A 19,381-nucleotide genomic window follows, 5' to 3' on the forward strand; every position below is an offset into this window, starting at 1 on the left:
CCAGAAAGCCCCCAGGACCCTGGGTAAGACTGCTGGGGCCAGTCCAGGTGCTGGCCCCAGCCTCCCTTACCTCACCCAGGGCAACAAATATGTGCTGCTGCTAGTTGTCCCCAGGGTAACGCCCATTTCAGCTCATGGGGATGCGCCCAGTGAGCCAAGAGGTAGGACCCTGGAGCGCCCCTTGCTGCCCAACCAACCCCTAACAGAAAAGCAACCTTGAGGTCTTAATGGTTCTTTTTCAATGCAAGGTTTGCTTGGTGTACAGTAAGCACAGAGCCATGCAGAATGATAAGGATCAAGAAAACTTTGAGTAGGTACTCTTACTCAATGTTCACTGAAACAGTCTGAATCATTTTAGTGATGTCAATGAGCTTTATCCATCCTATGCTTTGAATGAGGCACGAGTTCTGTGGATAAAAACTAACGTGCAGTGATGTGTTTTAAAGATGGTATTACCATGCATCTGCACAAAGGAGCTAAATGAAGATAACCCAGGCTAACCTAGTCTGGCATTTCCAAAATATTGATTGAGTTTGCAGCCTTAACCACTGATAACTTTTTTTTGTATGTAATCATTCTAATTAATTTATAACAATTTCACCTTCTTTCATTTTTTTTGAAAGGTGTCTGAGCTTGTGTTTAAGACAAAGACCTCTTCTTCTCCCCCATCCCCCTCCACTTTTTCCTTATGAAATGACCAGTGTTGATGGATCTGGAAAAGTAATTTTATTTTCCTACAGAATAGATGCAGTATGGAGAATCATTGCAAATGTCCTGATGCTGCCATATCAATATTGACCTAGAAGAACTACTGATGAGGTTCAGAAGGCAGTTCAGTCTATGTGCTTAGCTTCTTTTAACCTTACTACTCTTTTCTCTTTGGCATACCTGGTAAAAATGTGAACAGGAGTACTAATTAGTGCTACTTACAGTTTTGATTTTTGATTGTGGGAACTGTCTAATAAGAACTGATTGAAAACCATTATTTACATCTTCAAACACTCATCATATGGCAGCTATTGTGGATCAGAACTGACCCAAGATTTCAAGTAGTGGTGAAAAAAATCTGTATCTTGCTGACATTTTAAAACATTTTTTAAAAACATTTTTGAATAAGTTACTGTCTCACTGAAAATGATAAACTTATAAGTATGCACAGATGCAGTATTTGATCCCTGCATATGGTATATTTCCGTATTCTTTAGTTTTACCACTGTAACTCTATTTATTCCATTATGCCAACAGATGTAATACTTTCCTTCACTTCAGTGCCAGCAAAAATAATTCCATAACCTACCTCTGTAAATAATTGCAAAATTTATATGCCCTCAGGAAATTATTTGTTTTTAACATTTGTGCCATTTAAATTAATTATTAAAAAGGTTTATTGAAGCAAATAGATTTAAAAATAACTCAGGGCATATGATACAAGATTATTAAATGATATAATTAAAGTTAATTTCAACAAATATTCATCCTTCGATGAAATTATCTTTAGGTTTAAAAATGTTTGCAAACTGTATTATTTGGCCAAAAAAGTATTCTCTCTTAAGATCATGTCAGATCTAAATCAGTCCAATTCTCAAATAAGAAATCCTTGTTTTGTCATAATAAATTATTTTCTTTTTCTCATATTGATTCTTTTAACGTTTGTAATGTGGAAACAATAAAAAGAAAGGTGATGGTGGTAGGCAGACCACTTGACTTTGGGGTAATTGAGACACCTATTATTGTTGGGGTTCATCTTCCTTTGTCAGTCATGTTCACAGCCGTGGAGGTGGTCTTGATCCTCCATTGCATCTGGATTTTCAGGTGGCAGCAGTGGCTAGGAGTACTTTTCACCAGCTCCATCTCATGAGAAGGTTGTGACCCTTTCTTTTAAATTCAGATCTGGTTGCCATCATCCATGCCTTCGTAACCTTAAGACTAGACTATCGTAATATGCTCAATGTGGAGCTGCCCTTCAAGACCATCTGGAAGTTGCAGCGGGTGCAGAATGTAGCAGCCCACTTTCTGATGGGTGTGGATTGCCAGGATCATAATTCCAGTGGTACAGAGTTTGCGCTGGGTCCCAGTAGCTTTCTGGGGATAATTCAAGGTGCTGGTTTTGACCTATAATGCCTTAGGTCTGGGCCCTACGGGACTGTCTTTTCCCTTCTGCCCCATTGCAATCTTTAACGTCAGCCAAGAGCAAGGTCTTAAAATACTATCAGTGCACCAATTTAGCTTGGTGCAAACGTATAGGAGGTTATTCTTGGAAGTTGCTCCTCAGCTCTGGAACTCCATCCTTCCTGCAGCCCACCAGAAGCCAAGCCTGCACATCATTCAGAAGTGCCATAGCACCTTCCCATTTGGGCAGGCATTTAGCAAACAAAGCTAGGCGGGGATACTGTTCAGGGGTGTTCTGTTTTATGTTGATATTCTACTTGCCTTTTAAGCTGTTTGTTCTCTTGTTCTATAAGTTTTATCCTTTTTTTTAGAAGTTATTCTATTCCCTTATTCTCACTCATGAAAAGCTCATGCCTCTCTGAACAGGTTAGTCTATAACAGAGCTGGGCAAAGGTTGGCCCGCAGTTTGGACTGGACCCACAGCAGACTCCATTTCACAACAGCCCCTGCCTGCGTTGCTGCAGCTGGTTTCCATGAGGACCCCAGCAGCAGCGGGCCCATGACAGCACAGGGCCAGAGTTTCTGTATCATCAACAGATGCATGCACTGCACCCCCACCCCTTTCATTAGAGTGCTAGCTGGGGGTTGGTAATACTCCCACCGTTGGAGCAGCCAGCAGAGAAAAGCCTTGGATGGTGCAGGTAGACCTCCCTAATCAGAGGTCCTGCTAGGCCCTGGCCATGCCCACCTCAGCTCAGCACTGTAGAAGGAAGGGAGGGCTGTTCTAGTGCCCCCCGGCTTCTAGCCTAAGCCACTGCAGGCATGTGCCTGAATTTCCTCAGTCCAGAGAAAATGTCTGTTTGGTTACAAACCAGTTCAGCCTAGCCAGGTTAGACTAACCTGCAAAGATTGAATCAATTCAGGCTCAGGCTTTTTTGAATGTCTGTCCATAGCCTACATATAATACTGAACTGGTGGTTCACAGTGAATCAGTTCAAAAGAGCACTTAGTTTTCCAGGTATGCTTTTGAACCATTCAAGGAAGCTTTAAACCAGTTTAACAGGCGTCTATGTTCAGGTTTAAACTGCTTTAACTGGTGTAAGTGTTACATGTGTCCATGCTTTTAGTAATCACTAGATACCAGCTGTGAGAATACCATTTTGAAAAGGACACTCAACACCATCAATAATCATATTAGATGTTATATTAAGTTGTTTCAGAACACACCTCTGTATTATTGTATAATGCAGGCTGAAGCAAGAAAGCTGCAGCTTAGATCTTTAATCAGAATGAACCCACTTAAAGTAGCAGCCTGCAAAGCTGCAGGGCTTTGCCTGTGTTAATGCCTATGACTACACAGGGGCCAGGCACTGAGGAGCTGTGCTGGGTCTGGACAGCTCCTAGCAGTGCCTGTGCTGCTGCTGTTTCTCCCTGCCCTCCCAGCTCCAGTCTGACATGGGCCAAGTGCTTCTGGAAGCACATTAGCAGCAAGGGGCTTTGCCACCACCTGTACTGGGGCTGGGACATTTTGCCTATGCCACCCTCGCTTCTCCCAGCACTCTGCTCCTGGCTGTAGCACAGGTGCAGCTTCTAGCAGGTGGGGAGCTGTATTGGGACTAGATATCTGCAAATTGCACCCATGTTACTACCACTTCCTCCACTCCCCCAAGCTGTGGTGCAGGTGCAACTTCTAGCTAGTGGGGAGCCGTGCTGGGGCCAGGCAGCTTTCAGCTGTGCCCATGGTACAGCTGGAGGGGAGGGGTGTGCAGGGGGAGAGGGGAAGAAGGGAGAAACAGCAGCAACCTACACTCCATTTGTAGATGCCTAGTCCTGGCATAACTCCATACTAGATGGAACCTGCACCTGTGCCACAGCTGGGTCTGGGAGAAGCGGTGGTATTACAGGTACATCTCCCAGTTGCAGGGCCCCAGTGTGGACACAAGGAAAGTCCCACACTGCTGATGTGCTATGGAAGCCACCTGGCCCATGCTGGACTGGAGCCAGGTTGTTCCAGCCCTCGACTTGTACAGGGTTGCCCGCCTTTGACTTAGGAAGCTTCATAAAGGAAACTATGTTTAATTAACTCAGTTTAAAAAATCCCAATCCATAGTCAAGTTCACATCTATAAAATTAGATGTTAAAGGAACTAAAGCTCATGACTAAGGCTCTAGAGCAGAATTTTTTCACTCTTTTGAACCATGAAAGTACAGCAGTGGGGCAGCAAATCTGGACTTCTGTGCCATAAACCTTCTAACAATCTCTCTTTTGCCAAGGGTGAGAAGAGAAATCATCTCAAATCCCAATAGATGAGAGTACTCATAAAATTATGTGCATCTGCCATTTTTCAGGACTTTAGCTGTGCTAAGTGAGATGGGAGTATGTTTCAGACCCCAGATGCACACAGTTCTGTACAAAAGAAACCATCTGAAGAGTAGTGGTTCCCATTAGAAATAAAATTTGGATTTAAAAACAGTTTTAATGTTTTAAGACTATTAGTGGCTATGCTGTGATAGTCCATTCAACTACTGCTGCAGAAGGAGTAGGAATGGGTGGCACACTCCCTGAGAATTTCTATTACGTACTAACTGGGGGAGGGAAGCAGCAACTACCAGCATGGGGGAGCAGATTGGTCAGTGAAGAAGCTGAGATGGGAAGGAGGAGATAAAAACTACCAATTTGCCTGTGTTGTAGTCAGGACCTAGATTGGGAGTCTTGGTTTTTTGTTTTAGGCATTCTAAGATCCAGGGACGGCCTTTTGATATGATATTCTCATAAAAAAAAAAAACCTCAGGTGTTGAATTTTTTCTTCCTACCAAAAGATCTTACTCTTTCGATAGGGTCTTTTCTCCTTTTTCTCTCCTCTTCAGTAGGACTAAGAGAAGTTAGGGGCCTCTCTTCTGTCCCTTAAATCTTTTCCATCCTATAGTTGGCAATAATGGGAGAGTTAGATACGACTAATGTTTTATGTTGAGATGTTAGTCACATAATCCAACATACAGAAATATTGTGCTGCCATGTATGTACTTTATTTGTGCAATATGAATAATTGATGGATATCAAAACCAGAAGGCGTTTTAATTTCTCCTAATCAAAATGAAAACAATAACAGTAAATCTGTTTGTTTATTTTTTCACCTACATATTGTGTTTTGTTGTAGCCTGGAATTTAAGCTGTTTAAGGAAGGCATTTTTCATTAAGTGTTTATAAGACCCTAACTCAGTAGTACTTCAGTCTCTAGACTTCATTGTAAAAAAAACAATTATAAGCTAACTTACTGCTGGCCAAGGTCTGCATTGATGATGATAAGAATGGCAGAAAGTTGGACAGAAAATAAATGTTAAATAATATTCCCTGTCAAATTTCACACCCATATTATTCAAGGGTGTTAGCATTTTAGCAAAGGGATCTTTTTCCTGATTAGAAAACTGTTTCAGCATGTTAACTTTCACAGCTGCTTACATGAAATATGACAAGATGTTATTGTCTGTTGAATTTTCAGAGATTATTCTTTTAGAGTTTTGTGGGTAGCAAACTCAGTTGTCAAATGAATATTATTGGAGAATGTCTGGTTTGCTTTTCCAGTATATCTTTGACCCACGTTCTTAACTTGTTGATAGATCTGTGATGATACACAACTGCAGTATGATTCAGGTTATATTTTGTAGTAGTCACAAGGTCTGGTTATGCTTTGGCACTTCACAGTACAGTTTATATTTTGAAGGTCTTTTCATAAACTGCAGTCAACATTCAGGGTGAAATTTAAGGTCGTGCCATAGGTCAGAGCAGTTCTGGTTAAACAGATTTGCTATTTACACTGACATTTTCCCCCCTTTCCTGAAGAAAAACTAAAGCAAACTACTGAAAAGGGGTGATGACAGTTACTGCTATCAATAAACAGTGATAGTGAGGAGGTTACCCTAATGAAACTGGGTCATTATTATTTAGATAAAAATGACTGCCAAAAACAGATGTGAAATACCTTTTGCATCATTTTATAAAGTTAATTAATTCATGAGAAGCACAGCAGCTCAGATCAAAGGACATTACTGCAGTTGCACTTATTTTTGCCCAGTGCATAGAACTAAATATGACTGATCTTTATTATAATTATATGGTTTTAAAAAAAGCCTCCTTTTTCATTTAAAAGATGGGATATGGCAAAAATGAGTTAAATTAGAACAGGGGTGGCAAACACCTTGTGCTGTGGGCCAGATCCAGATTATGGAGCTCCTTGCACGCCAGATTGAACCTAGGACGCAAGGAAGCTGTGGCAGTCACAGCAGCTCTATGCTTAGAGCATGTGGCAGCAGCAGCTCCAGCCCCCGCTGTGCGCCCTGTGTTGGAGCTGGAGCTGCCGCCGCCATTGTGGCTGTATATTCTGGGCTGTGGTGGCAGCTCTGGCTCCGGCCTGGGGCATATGGTGGGGGTTGGCATCTGGGAAGGTAAGGCCATGGCAGTGCAGACTGGCAAAATGGCTGCGGGGGAAACTGGGCCCATGATCGCTATGTCCACTGACACCTGAAGGCCCCAGATTCTCTGGCAGGCCCCTTCCCCTGGCCATGCTAGTGGTCTAGTTGACTGGACAGAGCAACTCTGCAGGCCGTATCTGGCCCACAGGCCACGTACTAGAAGTTAATAAATGGAATTGACACAGCTGTAGTACATGTTATTGTTTTGAAACTTTGTGCGTCTCTAAGGGAGTTGGCAGCAGAGTGTCAGTCTTGCTGATACATATTCTCCAGCATTCCAAAATGCTGTAACATCATTACCCTTTCTTCTCACAGCTGCTTGAGCCAGCTCTTGCTCAGATGCTTCTGTGTATTTCTGATGTTGCAAAGAAGCATGAAGAATGGCTTGACTGGCTTCCTCTTTTGTGGCATAGGGCCATCATTATCACAAATTTGGCCAATCCCAGGCTGTAATAATGACCTCTGGCAGCTCTAAGAAGCTGGGTCTCAGCTAGTACAGACCTGGGACTGCTTTTTCTTTTTTCTGGTGACCAGGTCAGCAGTCCCAGACACAAGGCAACATGTTACCCAGCCCCACCATACACAACAAAGCTTTTGTACAGCCAGGGTAGTCCCCAGAATCTGGTGGCCCCTACTGCCCAAAACAGAAGAGGAAAGAAATGTTTGGTATCCAAAAAACCTTGCACTGAGAGCTGTCAGGGACCCACTGAATAGAGTGGTGGGAGAAACTTGGAAAGGATTTTGCTTTCTTTGATTTCTTTCTGTTTTTTGGTTTCTACCAGCCTGGTACTTGCCAGGCAAGAAGGCTTGGTTTGATTTTTGCTTTGGACGAGAGGCAGGCAACAGAAAAGCCATATTCAATCACTTGACCTTAGTTTATATACAGTTTTAAGTGTCCAAATAGGTAATTTTAAGCAACTGTTTTGGTGTGGAGGGTGGGGGTTATTTGGGGTTTTGCTGAGCTGTGGGTTTATATAGAGATTTGTCTAATGCCCCTTTAAATGCCTTAGAGTATTTATAGAGACTGAGAAATGAGAAACCCTTTTTAACAACATTATTGTTGGCTCCATTTAAAGCTGCATTTAAAAGCTTATTGTTTCTCTCCCAATTTTCTGGTTCGTATTAGAATGTAGTACTTTTCCGTGAAAAAATAAAAATGATTTAAAGTGGCTGTTGGATTTATGAAATATAATAAAATGTAAAGAGAATGAGGGCACACATGTTTTCAAATAGAACCAGAGAAAAATAGGGCTCTCAGAAAAGGGATCTCAGGAGGTCATCTAGTCTAACCCTTGCTCAGGGCAGGATCATCTCTGTCTAAATGATCTCAGACAAATGTTTGTCTAAACCGCACTAAAACATTTCTAATGGCAGAGATTCCACAGTCTGTCTGGGAAATCTGTTGCAGCGCTTACCCACTCTCACAGCTAGAAAGTTCTTCCTGTTATCTCATCTAAATTTCCCTTTTTGCAATTCAAGACTTTTTTTCTGATCTCCTTTGAGCACAAACAATTAAACAGCATTCTTTTAATAACAACTCTTTTTGTGTCTGAAGGCTAATTAAATCCCCCTATTTTCTCTTTTCCAGACTGAATAATTCCAGTTCTTCCAGCTTTTCTTCTTGTTATATTTCTAGACCTCTATAAAATCTATGAAATCACTTTTTTGCTGTCCTTTGGACTCATGCCAACTTGTCTGTCTTTTTTTAAAATGAAGTACGGTGCCCAAAACTGGACAAAATGCTCCAGGGAAGCCCTCGACAGTCCTGAATAGAGTACAAGAATCGCTTCTCGTGAGTTGCATGCAACACTCCTGAGCATACATCCCAATATGCTACTTGCTCTTTTTGCAGCAATAGCATATTGTTGATTCCTGCTTACCTCGGTGTCCACCATAATCCTCAGATTCTTTTCTCCAGTGCAGCCTAACACATTCCTCATTTTGTATTTGTGCATTTGATTATTCCATACCAAGTGTCATCCCATTTATTTCAGACAACAAATCTCCATATCTGTTCAATATGTCTTGATATCTTGTTTGGCGTGTTAGCCTGCCAGGTATTGATAGTACATTGTGAGGAACTTTGAGGGCTTAACTCTCACCGATACCACCTCACAGGATATGCATGACAGGATTGGGCTCTGTCATACATGCTGGCTTTTAAGGTGTTTTAGTTTGTGGGTTAAGCTATAGAAACTCTAAATCAGTGTCCAGATCTTAGGATTTCAAAATTCTCAGTTCCTGAATAGTTTTGCTTAATAAGCCCTGATTCATAAGAGATGATAATACTGATGTGTTTTTTATTCTAAGCATTTCTGAACACCACCTCCCAACAAAAATAAACAACCCAAAACATCCAACAGCAATGGCTTCAACTGCAATAGGGTAAATGATAGCATGCTAGATATTAACATTATCTTTGAGACAAGAAAGAACATGGATGAATTCCTGAAAAATGTTATCATTTTCTTATTTTTGCTAGTGCCTACTTGGTTACTTGGTTTTACAATGCTGTAGGTGTACGTTATGCTTAAAAAAACAAATGAGACAAAGCCTTCATGTTAAAAAGTATAACATATAAGGCAGGTGTGTCAAACTCCCTTGGCCTCCCCAGGCCAGATCTGGACCATGGTGCCCTTGCAGGCTGGATCTGGACCACTCTCTGATGGCAGCGGTTAATGCAGCCATTGCTCGTCTCTCCAACACCAACACACATCCCCAGCATGACTCCACATGCTAGAATTCAGTTTCAGGCTTCGCCCCCGAACTCCTGGTCCCACAGGCCAGACAGCACAGCTTCATGGGTTGGATCTGGCCTGCAGGCCGTATCTTTGACACTCCTGATATAAGGGGTTCAGTCCTGGGAGCTATAGTATTCCCTTAAGTCCTATTAATTTTGAATTCTGCATTAGTTAGTACAAGGACAGAAAAGATTAGGCCCCAGTCCTGCAATAGATTCAGTTAGGGTGGACCCATTAACCAGTGAGGGACCCTACATGGGCACACAGGGCCACCTTCCATTACATGACCTGAGGTTTACGTGACAGCCACATGGGATTGCACTATTGAAGCTTATCACTTCTCTAGTAATCAGTCACCTTTGGTAGGGTCTATATGGGTAGATGTCTGAAAGAGTATGAGATCCTTAGCTTAAAGTAACTGGGTTTCTTCAAGAAAGTTTTTCCCACATGGTCTCACCATCTGTCCTCATTTCCTATGGTGCAGATACCTTTACTCTGCTATCCTGTATCACTGAGTTGGGGATGCTCATACACTGGCTAAAAGATTCTAGGCTTGCACATGTGGAATAAAAATGTCTTTCATGTTGCATATTCCTTGCATCCAAAGGATCTATGGACCCTTCACCCTATTTAGTATGCATCCTGTCAGTGGAAATTTTCCATTTACCACTTTCCATTTCCATTATCCATTACAGATCAGGCCTGATGAGAACTGTCTGGATGGCATGTGTTGACAAAACACAGTGTATGTGAATGTGGCTTATGGCAGAATCAAGACTTGATTTGATTTGATTCTGAAGCTTTTCTTACTGACTTTACATGTATTTGAATGAATAAAAACAAAGCAAACCAGCTTTCATCCCATCAATCTTCTTTCCTAAATGAGTATGTTGAAGCTTTGAGAACTTCTACTTAATGCTGTTCCATATCATAAGTAGTAAAAGAAATTCATTTTGTATTTTAGGAACTGCAGCTGTAGCTGTTGCAGGTCTCCTTGCAGCTCTACGTATCACTGAGAACAAGCTGTCAGATCACACAATACTATTCCAAGGAGCTGGAGAGGTATCTGTTAGACAAGAGGAAACCTTCTGTGTAGTTTTTTTTTGTAGTTGTTACATGTCTGTTCCAGAGTAAATGATAAATTTCTACAGTGGTCCACAGCCTGCAAGTATGGTTTGCCGAGTGTACTTCACTGGACCTCCCCACGTTTGCATCACAGGATGCTTTTCATAGGATGATTCAGGGAAATCATAATCCCGTATTAAAACTTCAGGTTTTAGCTACTATTAATCTAGCTCATCTCAAAGTTGAGGAGTTTGTCAAAAAAAAAAAAAGGAGGAATGGGGCTAACAGAAAAACACTGTTTTCATTGCTATCAGCTTTGTTTAGGACAGAAACCTCTGTATTCTCTATAGCATAGCTTTTTCAGTAGTCTTAAAAGCACCAGTTTTTCAAATTCTTTTTGGTACATATAGGCTCCTGACCCAAGCCTTCGTCATAAGCTTTTCTGAGTTACAGTAAGCCTTACACTGTATTGGGAATTGAAGCTACTACATTGTGCACTGTGTGAATATAATGGTCACTTTCCTGTATTATTGTTAACTGCCATCTTTTTGATGAGCCCTCAAGTAAGTTATATAGATTCAGTACACTAATGCAGTCATGTGCTTTGTAAATTCTGTAGTTCAATGTAGATTGCTAACTTTAAACTTTATTAAATCAATTTTCATTAATTTAAAACTGATCAGTACTCCCCCAAATTTGGCTCAGTTTGCAGGAAGATCTGCATCGGTGATGCATGAAACATTTCTGACAGCCTTGATATGCAAAATACCTGCATTCCATTTTGCTCCATATTCAGCAGACTGAAACATCTGTTAAATATTCATTAGTATTTGTTTATTATTACCAGTGTGTATGGTGCTGTACAAACACAATGAAAGGTACAGTTTATGCCCTTCAGAGTCCATTTGGACTACATTTGTACATTTATAAAGAAAAAAATTAATATAAATTGCTGCTAGACAGGAAAAGTGGGGCCTTATTTGATTCTCAGTGAAATTTCAAAATGAAGAACAAGAATTAAACTGTTTATATTGGGTGGATAGCCAAAATTGTTTGGTGGTTTTTTTTATATATGATTAGTGAAAAGAAAGATACTAGAATCCAGTACAAATAATATGCATTTGGACAAATAATTAAAAAGTGGATGGGAGTGGGGGGTGGGGGGCAGGGAGTAGCCAAGATTAGTCAACAATTACTGAATACATTATTAGTGGGTAAGAGAAAATTTTCCTCCTTTATGGGTATTTTAAAGAGATTTACAATCTAAAACCCTTGACACTATTTTATTTTCTAAGATTCAGTGTTTGCATGTTTTTTGAAATACAATATGTACCCCAAAATTAAAATATGTCAAGGTGAAAATGTCCTGTTGCATCCTGACATGATTGTTAGGGACCAACTGAAATCAAGGACAGAGGTGGACAATTTTGCAGGCTGGCCACCATTTTCATGGGCTTATCATGGCAGGCCCACCCCCATGCCTCTGATTGGCTGAAGGGCCCTGATGGCTCCAGTCCTTGCTGCTGATTGGTTGAGAGCCCTGTCTGTCATGCAGCCCCTGCCCTCTTTCACTGGTTGGTCAAGAGGGCTGTCTGTCACGTGGCCCCGCCCCTCAATGCTGAGTGGTGGAAGGAGGCCTTGTGGCCAGCAGCCCTCTTGGCCAGCCACTATCTTGGCTGCTCCCCTTTGCACCAGTGGCTCCCCATTCCCTCCTGGTGGGATGCACAGCAGGGTTGCAGAGCCACGAGGACTGCTGGCTCCCAGTGTGGAGCCAGCATTTATTTTTAGTAAGTTTGGGGTTTTTTTTTGCAGATTTCATGGACAGTGCCCAATTTCATGATTTCTGTGAAATCCATGAAATTGCGAATTGAGTAGGTCCCTACTGATTGTGGAATAAATGTTGCAACAAACTTACATGATCTAATAATGACAAGGTAAACAAAGTTCTATATAGTGCCTACACCCACAGTATTGAAGCACTGAAAAGAATGCATTTTCTGCTGGTTTACTTTATGAAAACATCATTGTTCAATTTAACTGTCAGTGATATTAATAGGTTTAGTTAAAGTAATCAATTAAAAATTACTATGTTTTTGTTTCTCTTCCAATGCCTTGTATTAATCCTCTTTCCCTCCTTTTTAAGGCTGCCTTGGGAATAGCAAATCTTATTATTATGGCTATGCAAAAAGAAGGGACAGCTGAAGATGAAGCTATCAAAAAGATATGGATGGTTGACTCAAAAGGATTAATAGTTAAGGTAATGCAGCTTTCTCATTACTATAAACTCTCATTGGTCTGTTTTAGAGGCAGAAACTTTTTATGGATATGATTAAGCTATTTAGTGTGCATGCTCTCTCTTTCTTTCTCTCAGTATCTAAAAGTCCTTTGTTCTAGATAAAGAAATAAATATGTGGCTTGTCCCGCTTGTATTAAAATCAAGCGCAGAACTCCCAGGTGACTTCGATAGGAATCTGATTGGGTCTATAGTCTTTGCGTTATATCCAGCAGAGATGACTGCTTCTGGCACATGTTGTATTATGTGGATTTTAAAGCAGTTCACTTGAATTGAAAAGGGAGAGAAATGTTCAGCTTGTGGTTTTTAATATTTCTCATGTAAATGTGATTATCTATATGTTTTTAATAGCAGAAGCATTGGTGTTTGTGAGTGCACACTCTGCTTCTGGCAGGATACTCGGAGAGAAATATTTTTTTTAAGTGAAAAAATGCTGACATGATATGAACAATAATATTTTCCTGATGTTGTTGCAGATATCTTAGAAGTTTGTATGAACTTAGCAATTCTGTCTCAAATAGCTTTCATGCATAGTGATAAAGCTTATGTCACAGATGTTGTGGTTTGCAGTGCTATCAACAGTGGTCAAGAATTTGAAGTTGCTGAGAGACTTCATCAGTCACTCTTACCTCATTTCTCCCACATGCCAAAATAAAGAAACATATACATTCCATGGGCCAAAATAAAGAAGCCTGCATGTTTTAAAAGGTGGTTATGTATTTAATAGCTTGTGAGCTACTTAAAAGAAATGTACAAGAGCTCAATTAACTTCACTTTTCACCTTTTTCATGTGAGCATTCATGATGCTTTTTGAATTTGAATTAATTGTGCCATGCAATAGCTTTTGCTTTTTCTTTCTGAATTCTTCTGTTTATTTTGTAATGGGCATCAACTGCATCTGTTCTATGTTGAACTTGTAAAACATAAAGAGCCAACTGTGATCCATTATATTAAACTGAGCTGCTATAGCATTGTTCACTCTGCTGCAGTAATGATATTAGCATCACAGAAGTAGTGTAAATATTTAAAGGTTATCTATAATATACACAGAGAGGACCTGATGGATCAGAAAAGCATCATAATACCTAATGCTATCTGTTGACTACAGTGCAGATTTTTATTTTGTTTTAGAATTACTGTGTTCAAGTAAGGGGGTCATACTTTTTGCCTCTTTTGCCTTTCTTCTAAGAAACTCAAAGTATTTTACAAAGGTTAATTATTGGAGCCTTGTTTGTCTTAAGTGGCTGAAAAAAAATAGAGGCTGTTTCATAAGACTGACCCCTTAAAAATATTCACAATATTTTCTGCATGTTATGGACAAGAAGCTGATAAATAGAACAGCAATGATTTGACCAAAATCAGTCAACTGGTCTCAAAGAAAAAGGCTGACACTGATGAGAACTGTCATAGCTTCAAAAGTGTGAAAGAGTTAAATTACTTAGCAGCTGTTCATGCATATTTACCTCAGCTAAAGTAGAACAGCAGCCTCTATTATTTCTTAACCATCTCCTTTGATTGCTCCCTTACACCTCCTGCAATTTTTGCTGATCTGGGAAACAGCTGAGCTGTTGTGACAATGTTTTCTTCTACTGTCAGTGTTTTCCATGGCTCAATTATATCCTTTCCTCTCTCTAATATCTTTTGAAGTCAAACAAATTTTTTGTTGTGTAGGACAAAAGAAGTTGCCTTGTACAGTTCCTTTTGTTCTTCTCTTGTTACACTGCATCTCTTTTTGGTGTCTGAGAAGGAGCCCAATAGATTCAGGGACTGCCCTGAGTATGTTCATAATATGTTCGTGATGGCCAGACATAATAACTGCTGTCTGAGATAGATTAGGGTTGATCACTGTTTAGTTTGTTGTGGGATTTGTGCCTAGATGTTGCTGCAAGCAAGCAAGTTTTTTTGACCTCCCCAAGCTGTTCTGGAAGTTCTCAAAGCACAAGTCATTAAGTGAGTCAGAGTTTAGAGACCCAACTGTGGACACAGAATATTTTAGGACTACCCACTTTAGTACAAATCTGTCTGGCTAGGCCTTGGTCACAACCAGTTGGAGCAGCATGTGATAATACTTCAGTGCATGTCCTTGAAGTAACCTTGGGGGAGATATGCTTCAGCTTTGGGATTCCATTAAAATCTTCTCCCCCTCTCCCTTGTTAGATGAAGGGAGAAAAGAATAACAAAAGATAAAAAAGTAGGGCTTCCATCTCTTACTACTTGTATGTCAGTTGCTGGAAAACTGTAGTCACAGAACATGGCCAAACAGACCACTCCAGCAGTCTGTGTTCCCTGGCTCACAGTAATGGTTTTATTTTCTCTGACCAGTAATAGAGAAAGGCTCGAACATTGTTGGGCTTTGATTAATCAAAGTAGAGCATTACAGGGTTTAATTTGTTTGAAGTTTTGCAGGTTTCTTAAAAGCACGATCAAAAAAGAGGGGTGAGGGCATAAGGTGGAAGCTGAAATTGGAGACTGAGATAAGAGAAATCATTGATTCATATTTTAGGAGTTCCTGAAGAGATGGAAATGCTTCCATATTTGGACTGGTCAAAACAGCATTCAGTTTAAGGTAAAAGGTCAGCACCATGATGGTAAATGTGTTTCTCAAAGTGACAGGAATGACTGAGGAGGGAGGAGGATAGTCCTCAGTATCTGAATAAGTTTGTCAGTTTTAAGGCTAAAGCAGACTATTATGATCATGTAGCCTGACCTCCTTTAAACAAGCAATAGAACCTTACCCAGTAATTCTGAATCAAGCTCATAATATCCATTGAGCAATAATGCACCTTTCAGAAAGTATCACATTTTGATCTAAAGCCTTCAGCTGATGGAGAAAATACATTGTGTCCATAGATATATTTTCCCCATAATTAAGTACTTTTCCTTGTTTTTTTAATGCATCTTATTTTGAGTCCAATTTATCCAACTTCGTCTCTTCATCATCTGGTTCATGGCTTTTCTGGTAAATTAAAGACAACTTTGCTGCCAAAATCTTTTCCTCATGTATGTTATAGATCTTAAGCAGGTCACCTGTTAACATTTTTTAGATTGATTAAATAGATTGAGTTTCTTAAGTTTATTATTATAACGCATGGTTGCCAAATGCATCCCAGAAAAGAAATGTACACAAAGGTAGTTTGTTATAATTAGGGACCTACTGAAAGTATGACTGTGTGATTTTTGCAGAAAACACAAAATCAGGCATTTCCTGTGAAAAATGGTGGGCTCGCTAAAAAAACAAACAAAAAACCCCCTTACTAGCAAGCAGAGGGAAGCCCTGCAATATTGGGAGAGGGAAGGGGAGGGGAGAGATTGCTTACAGCAGGAGGCAGGAAGGCTGCAAGGAGCCTGGGCTCCATGGCCGGCGGTAGGGGCTTGCCTGGGCCCAGGCTGGCTATGGCGGGCAGCTGCTTGCAGGAGTCCAGTGTAGCTGCTTGCAGGCTGCCCACTGTCTGCTGCAAGCAGCCCAGGGCCAGCAGCCTCTGGCAGAGGTTTGCCCAGGCCTGGGACACCTGTGGCAGGTAGCCAGGAGGCTGAAAGTTGCTACGTTGTGTTTCACGGAGCTCTGGCTTGCTCCTTGATGGTGGTGGGTGCACACGTGCCTTGCAGCTAATGGCAGAGAAGGGGCTGAGGGCAGCGCAGCTCCAGCTCCTTCTCCACCATTGGCCCCAAGGTATGCATGCACCCGCTGCTGGCAAGGAACCAGGCCAGGGCTCTGTAGAGCCTGGTGCATCCATTTGCTTGGAGGTGACCTGAAACTGCAGCTTAATTACCCTGGGGAAGGAAGCCATTAATTCATACTTAGTAACACATGGATTAATGGCTTCCCCAGGTTCAATCAGGGTAATTAAGCTGTAGTTTTGGGCCATCTGGCAATCTGTGGGGAGGGGCGGAGCCACTGGGGCCCCTCAGGCAATCAGAGGCATAGGGGGCCCACCATGGTAAGCCTGCAAAAATTGTGACTAGCCAAACAATTTGCCTGCAAAATTGGCTGGCCACCTCCTCGAGTTCAGTAGATCCCTAGTTCTAGTTTGTCCTATTAAAAGTGGTCAGTCAAAATGACTTGTCAATAATAGCGCATACATGAACACTTCCTCTTTTTCTAAGATGATTCTGGTCTTCTGCTGTAGCAATTTGGAAATGTTACATGAAACCTTGGGAGCTTCTAACTAGCAGTAACTTCATCCCCCCCAAAAAATGTTGTGTAATCAGTTTGGCCTCCAGTCTGTCCACGCTTTTAACAGTATCTCTAATAAAAATGTTTATTGGTTTAAAAAGAGAGTTGTGTAATCTTTCATCTACTTTGGACAAAGGTAATATTTCCACCAATGATTAGCCCTTGCCGCAAATGATACCTAGGATTTGCTAACCTGGACATGTACAGTTTTGTATACAGCTTCTGCATAGTGACTTCTTAGATTTCGTGGCTGATTTCCCCCCCACCCCTTGTGGTTTTCTAATTTGTCTTGCAGTTGTGTCTTCATTTTCTTTTTTTCTTTGGAATCATTTTCATTATGCTGTGTTTGGTAAGCAGCTTTTCTGCTATGTTGTGGTAAAAGAACTGGTGACTACATTCATTGGAATATTAGCCCTTGTTATTTTCACTATGAAGACCTTATAAAAATGTTCATGGTTGAAAGTTTTGTAGAATCTGTTGTTAAGCTTTATATGCATTTTGAAATGAATTCTTTTTTCTAGAGGAAGTGAGAAATGGGAGAGGACCATAAATTCAAGTGACATATATGTCACCTGAATTTATTTAAATAGCATTTCTTGACAGGAGTTTAAAAACCCTATCTTGATGCATTTGCAAGGATGCTTTAAGATTTTCTGACAGTTATAGCTATTTATTACTTTTCCAGTTGGGATAGCAGGACAGAGAGGTCCGGGTGAGTGAGATCCCCTGCCCTCCATTAATACTGATGTCGTGAAGGAACATCTTGAGAGGCTGGATACCTTCAAGTCAGCCGGCCCTGACAATCTACACCCCAGGGTACTCAAGGAGCTGGTGAGCATCATAGCCCAGCCTCTGGCACGGATCTTTGAAAACTCCTGGCGCTCTGGTGTAGTGCCCAAAGACTGGAAGAAGGCCAATGTGGTGCCTATCTTCAAGAAAGGGAGGAAAGTGGATCTGGCTAACTATATGCCTATCAGCCTGACTTCTATCCCGGGGAAGATCTTAGAAAAGTTTATTAAAGAGGCCATCCTTAATGGACTGGCAGACGCCAGCATCCTAAGGGATAGCCAGCAGGGGTTTGTTGCGTGTAGGTTTTGCTTGACCAATCTCATTTCCTTCTGCGACCAGGTGACCTATGACTTGGACAAGGGAGAAGAGATTGGTGTCATATATCTTGACTTCAAAAAAGCCTTCTACCTGGTATCCCATGATCACCTCTTGGTGAAACTGGCCAGTTGTGGCCTTGGGTCCACCACGATCTGCTGGCTGGGAAATTGGCTCTGTGGTCGGACCCAGAGGGTAGTAATTGATGGCAGTCACTTATCATGGTGTCCTGTGACCAGTAGGGTCCCCTAAGGCTCTGTCCTTGGACCCATATTGTTCAACATCTTCATTAATGATGTGGACACTGGAGTCGGGAGTGGACTGGCCAAGTTCGCCGATGACACCAAACTTTGGCGCAAAGCATCTACGCCAGAAGACAGGCGGGTGATCCAGGCTGACCTGGACAGGCTCAGCAAGTGGGCGGATGAGAACCTGATGGTGTTTAACACCAAAAAATGCAAGGTTCTCGACCTTGGGGAAAAAAACCTGCAGCATCCTTATAGGCTTGGCAGTGCTACGCTGGCTAGTACTATGGAAGAAAGAGACTTGGGGGTCATGATTGACCACAAGATGAACATGAGCCTGCAATGTGATGCTGCGGCTACTAAAGTGACCAAAATGCTGGCTTGCATCCATAGATGCTTCTCAAGCAAATCCCAGGATGTCATTCTCCCCTTGTACTCGGCCTTGGTGAGGCCGCAGCTGGAGTACTGCGTCCAGTTTTGGGCTCCACAATTCAAAAAGGATGTGGAGAAGCTTGAGAGAGTCCAGAGAAGAGCCACGTGCATGATCAGAGGTCAGGAAAACAGACCTTACGATGACAGGCTGAGAGCCATGGGGCTCTTCAGCCTGGAAAAGCACAGGCTCAGGGGTGATCTGATGGCCACCTATAAGTTTATCAGGGGTGACCACCAGGATCTGGGGGAATGTTTGTTCACCAGAGTGCCCCAAGGGATGACAAGGTTGAACGGTCATAAACTACTGCGAGACCATTTCAGGCTGGACATAAGGAAGAATTTCTTTACTGTCCGAGCCCCCAAGGTCTGGAACAGCCTGCCATCGGAGGTGGTTCAAGCACCTACATTGAACACCTTCAAGAGCAAATTGGATGCTTATCTTGCTGGGATCCTATGACCCCAGCTGACTTCCTGCCCTTTGGGTGGGGGGCTGGACTCGATGATCTTCCAAGGTCCCTTCCAGCCCTAATGTCTATGAAATCTATGATGTTATGGGATAAGTACCTATTTCTGTGCAGACAGTCAGGAAGACATCTTCATTAGCGACCTGGATGAGGGCGTGGAGAGCACCCTGTTCAAGTTCGCTGATGACACCAAGCTGTGGGGCGAAGTGAATACACCAGCAGGCAGGGACCGCATCCAGGCAGACTTGGATAGGTTAGAGAAGTGGGCGGATCTGAACAGGATGC

At 41.8% G+C, this 19,381-nt stretch overlaps 1 protein-coding gene across 2 annotated transcripts in view; it reads left to right on the forward strand.

The window, feature by feature from the left end:
* ME1 (malic enzyme 1) overlaps positions 1-19,381 on the forward strand; it is a 321,897-nt gene that overhangs the window by 258,593 nt on the left and 43,923 nt on the right. For both annotated transcript variants that reach the window (XM_019520424.1, XM_019520423.1), the window contains 2 exons: positions 10,284-10,381; positions 12,528-12,641. In XM_019520424.1, coding sequence (XP_019375969.1) covers positions 10,284-10,381; positions 12,528-12,641 — 212 coding nt within the window. The remainder of the gene's footprint in view (positions 1-10,283; positions 10,382-12,527; positions 12,642-19,381) is intronic.

Source organism: Gavialis gangeticus, unplaced genomic scaffold, assembly GCF_001723915.1.
Source record: "Gavialis gangeticus isolate Ggan-Ray unplaced genomic scaffold, GavGan_comp1, whole genome shotgun sequence".
Lineage (NCBI taxonomy): Eukaryota > Metazoa > Chordata > Crocodylia > Gavialidae > Gavialis > Gavialis gangeticus.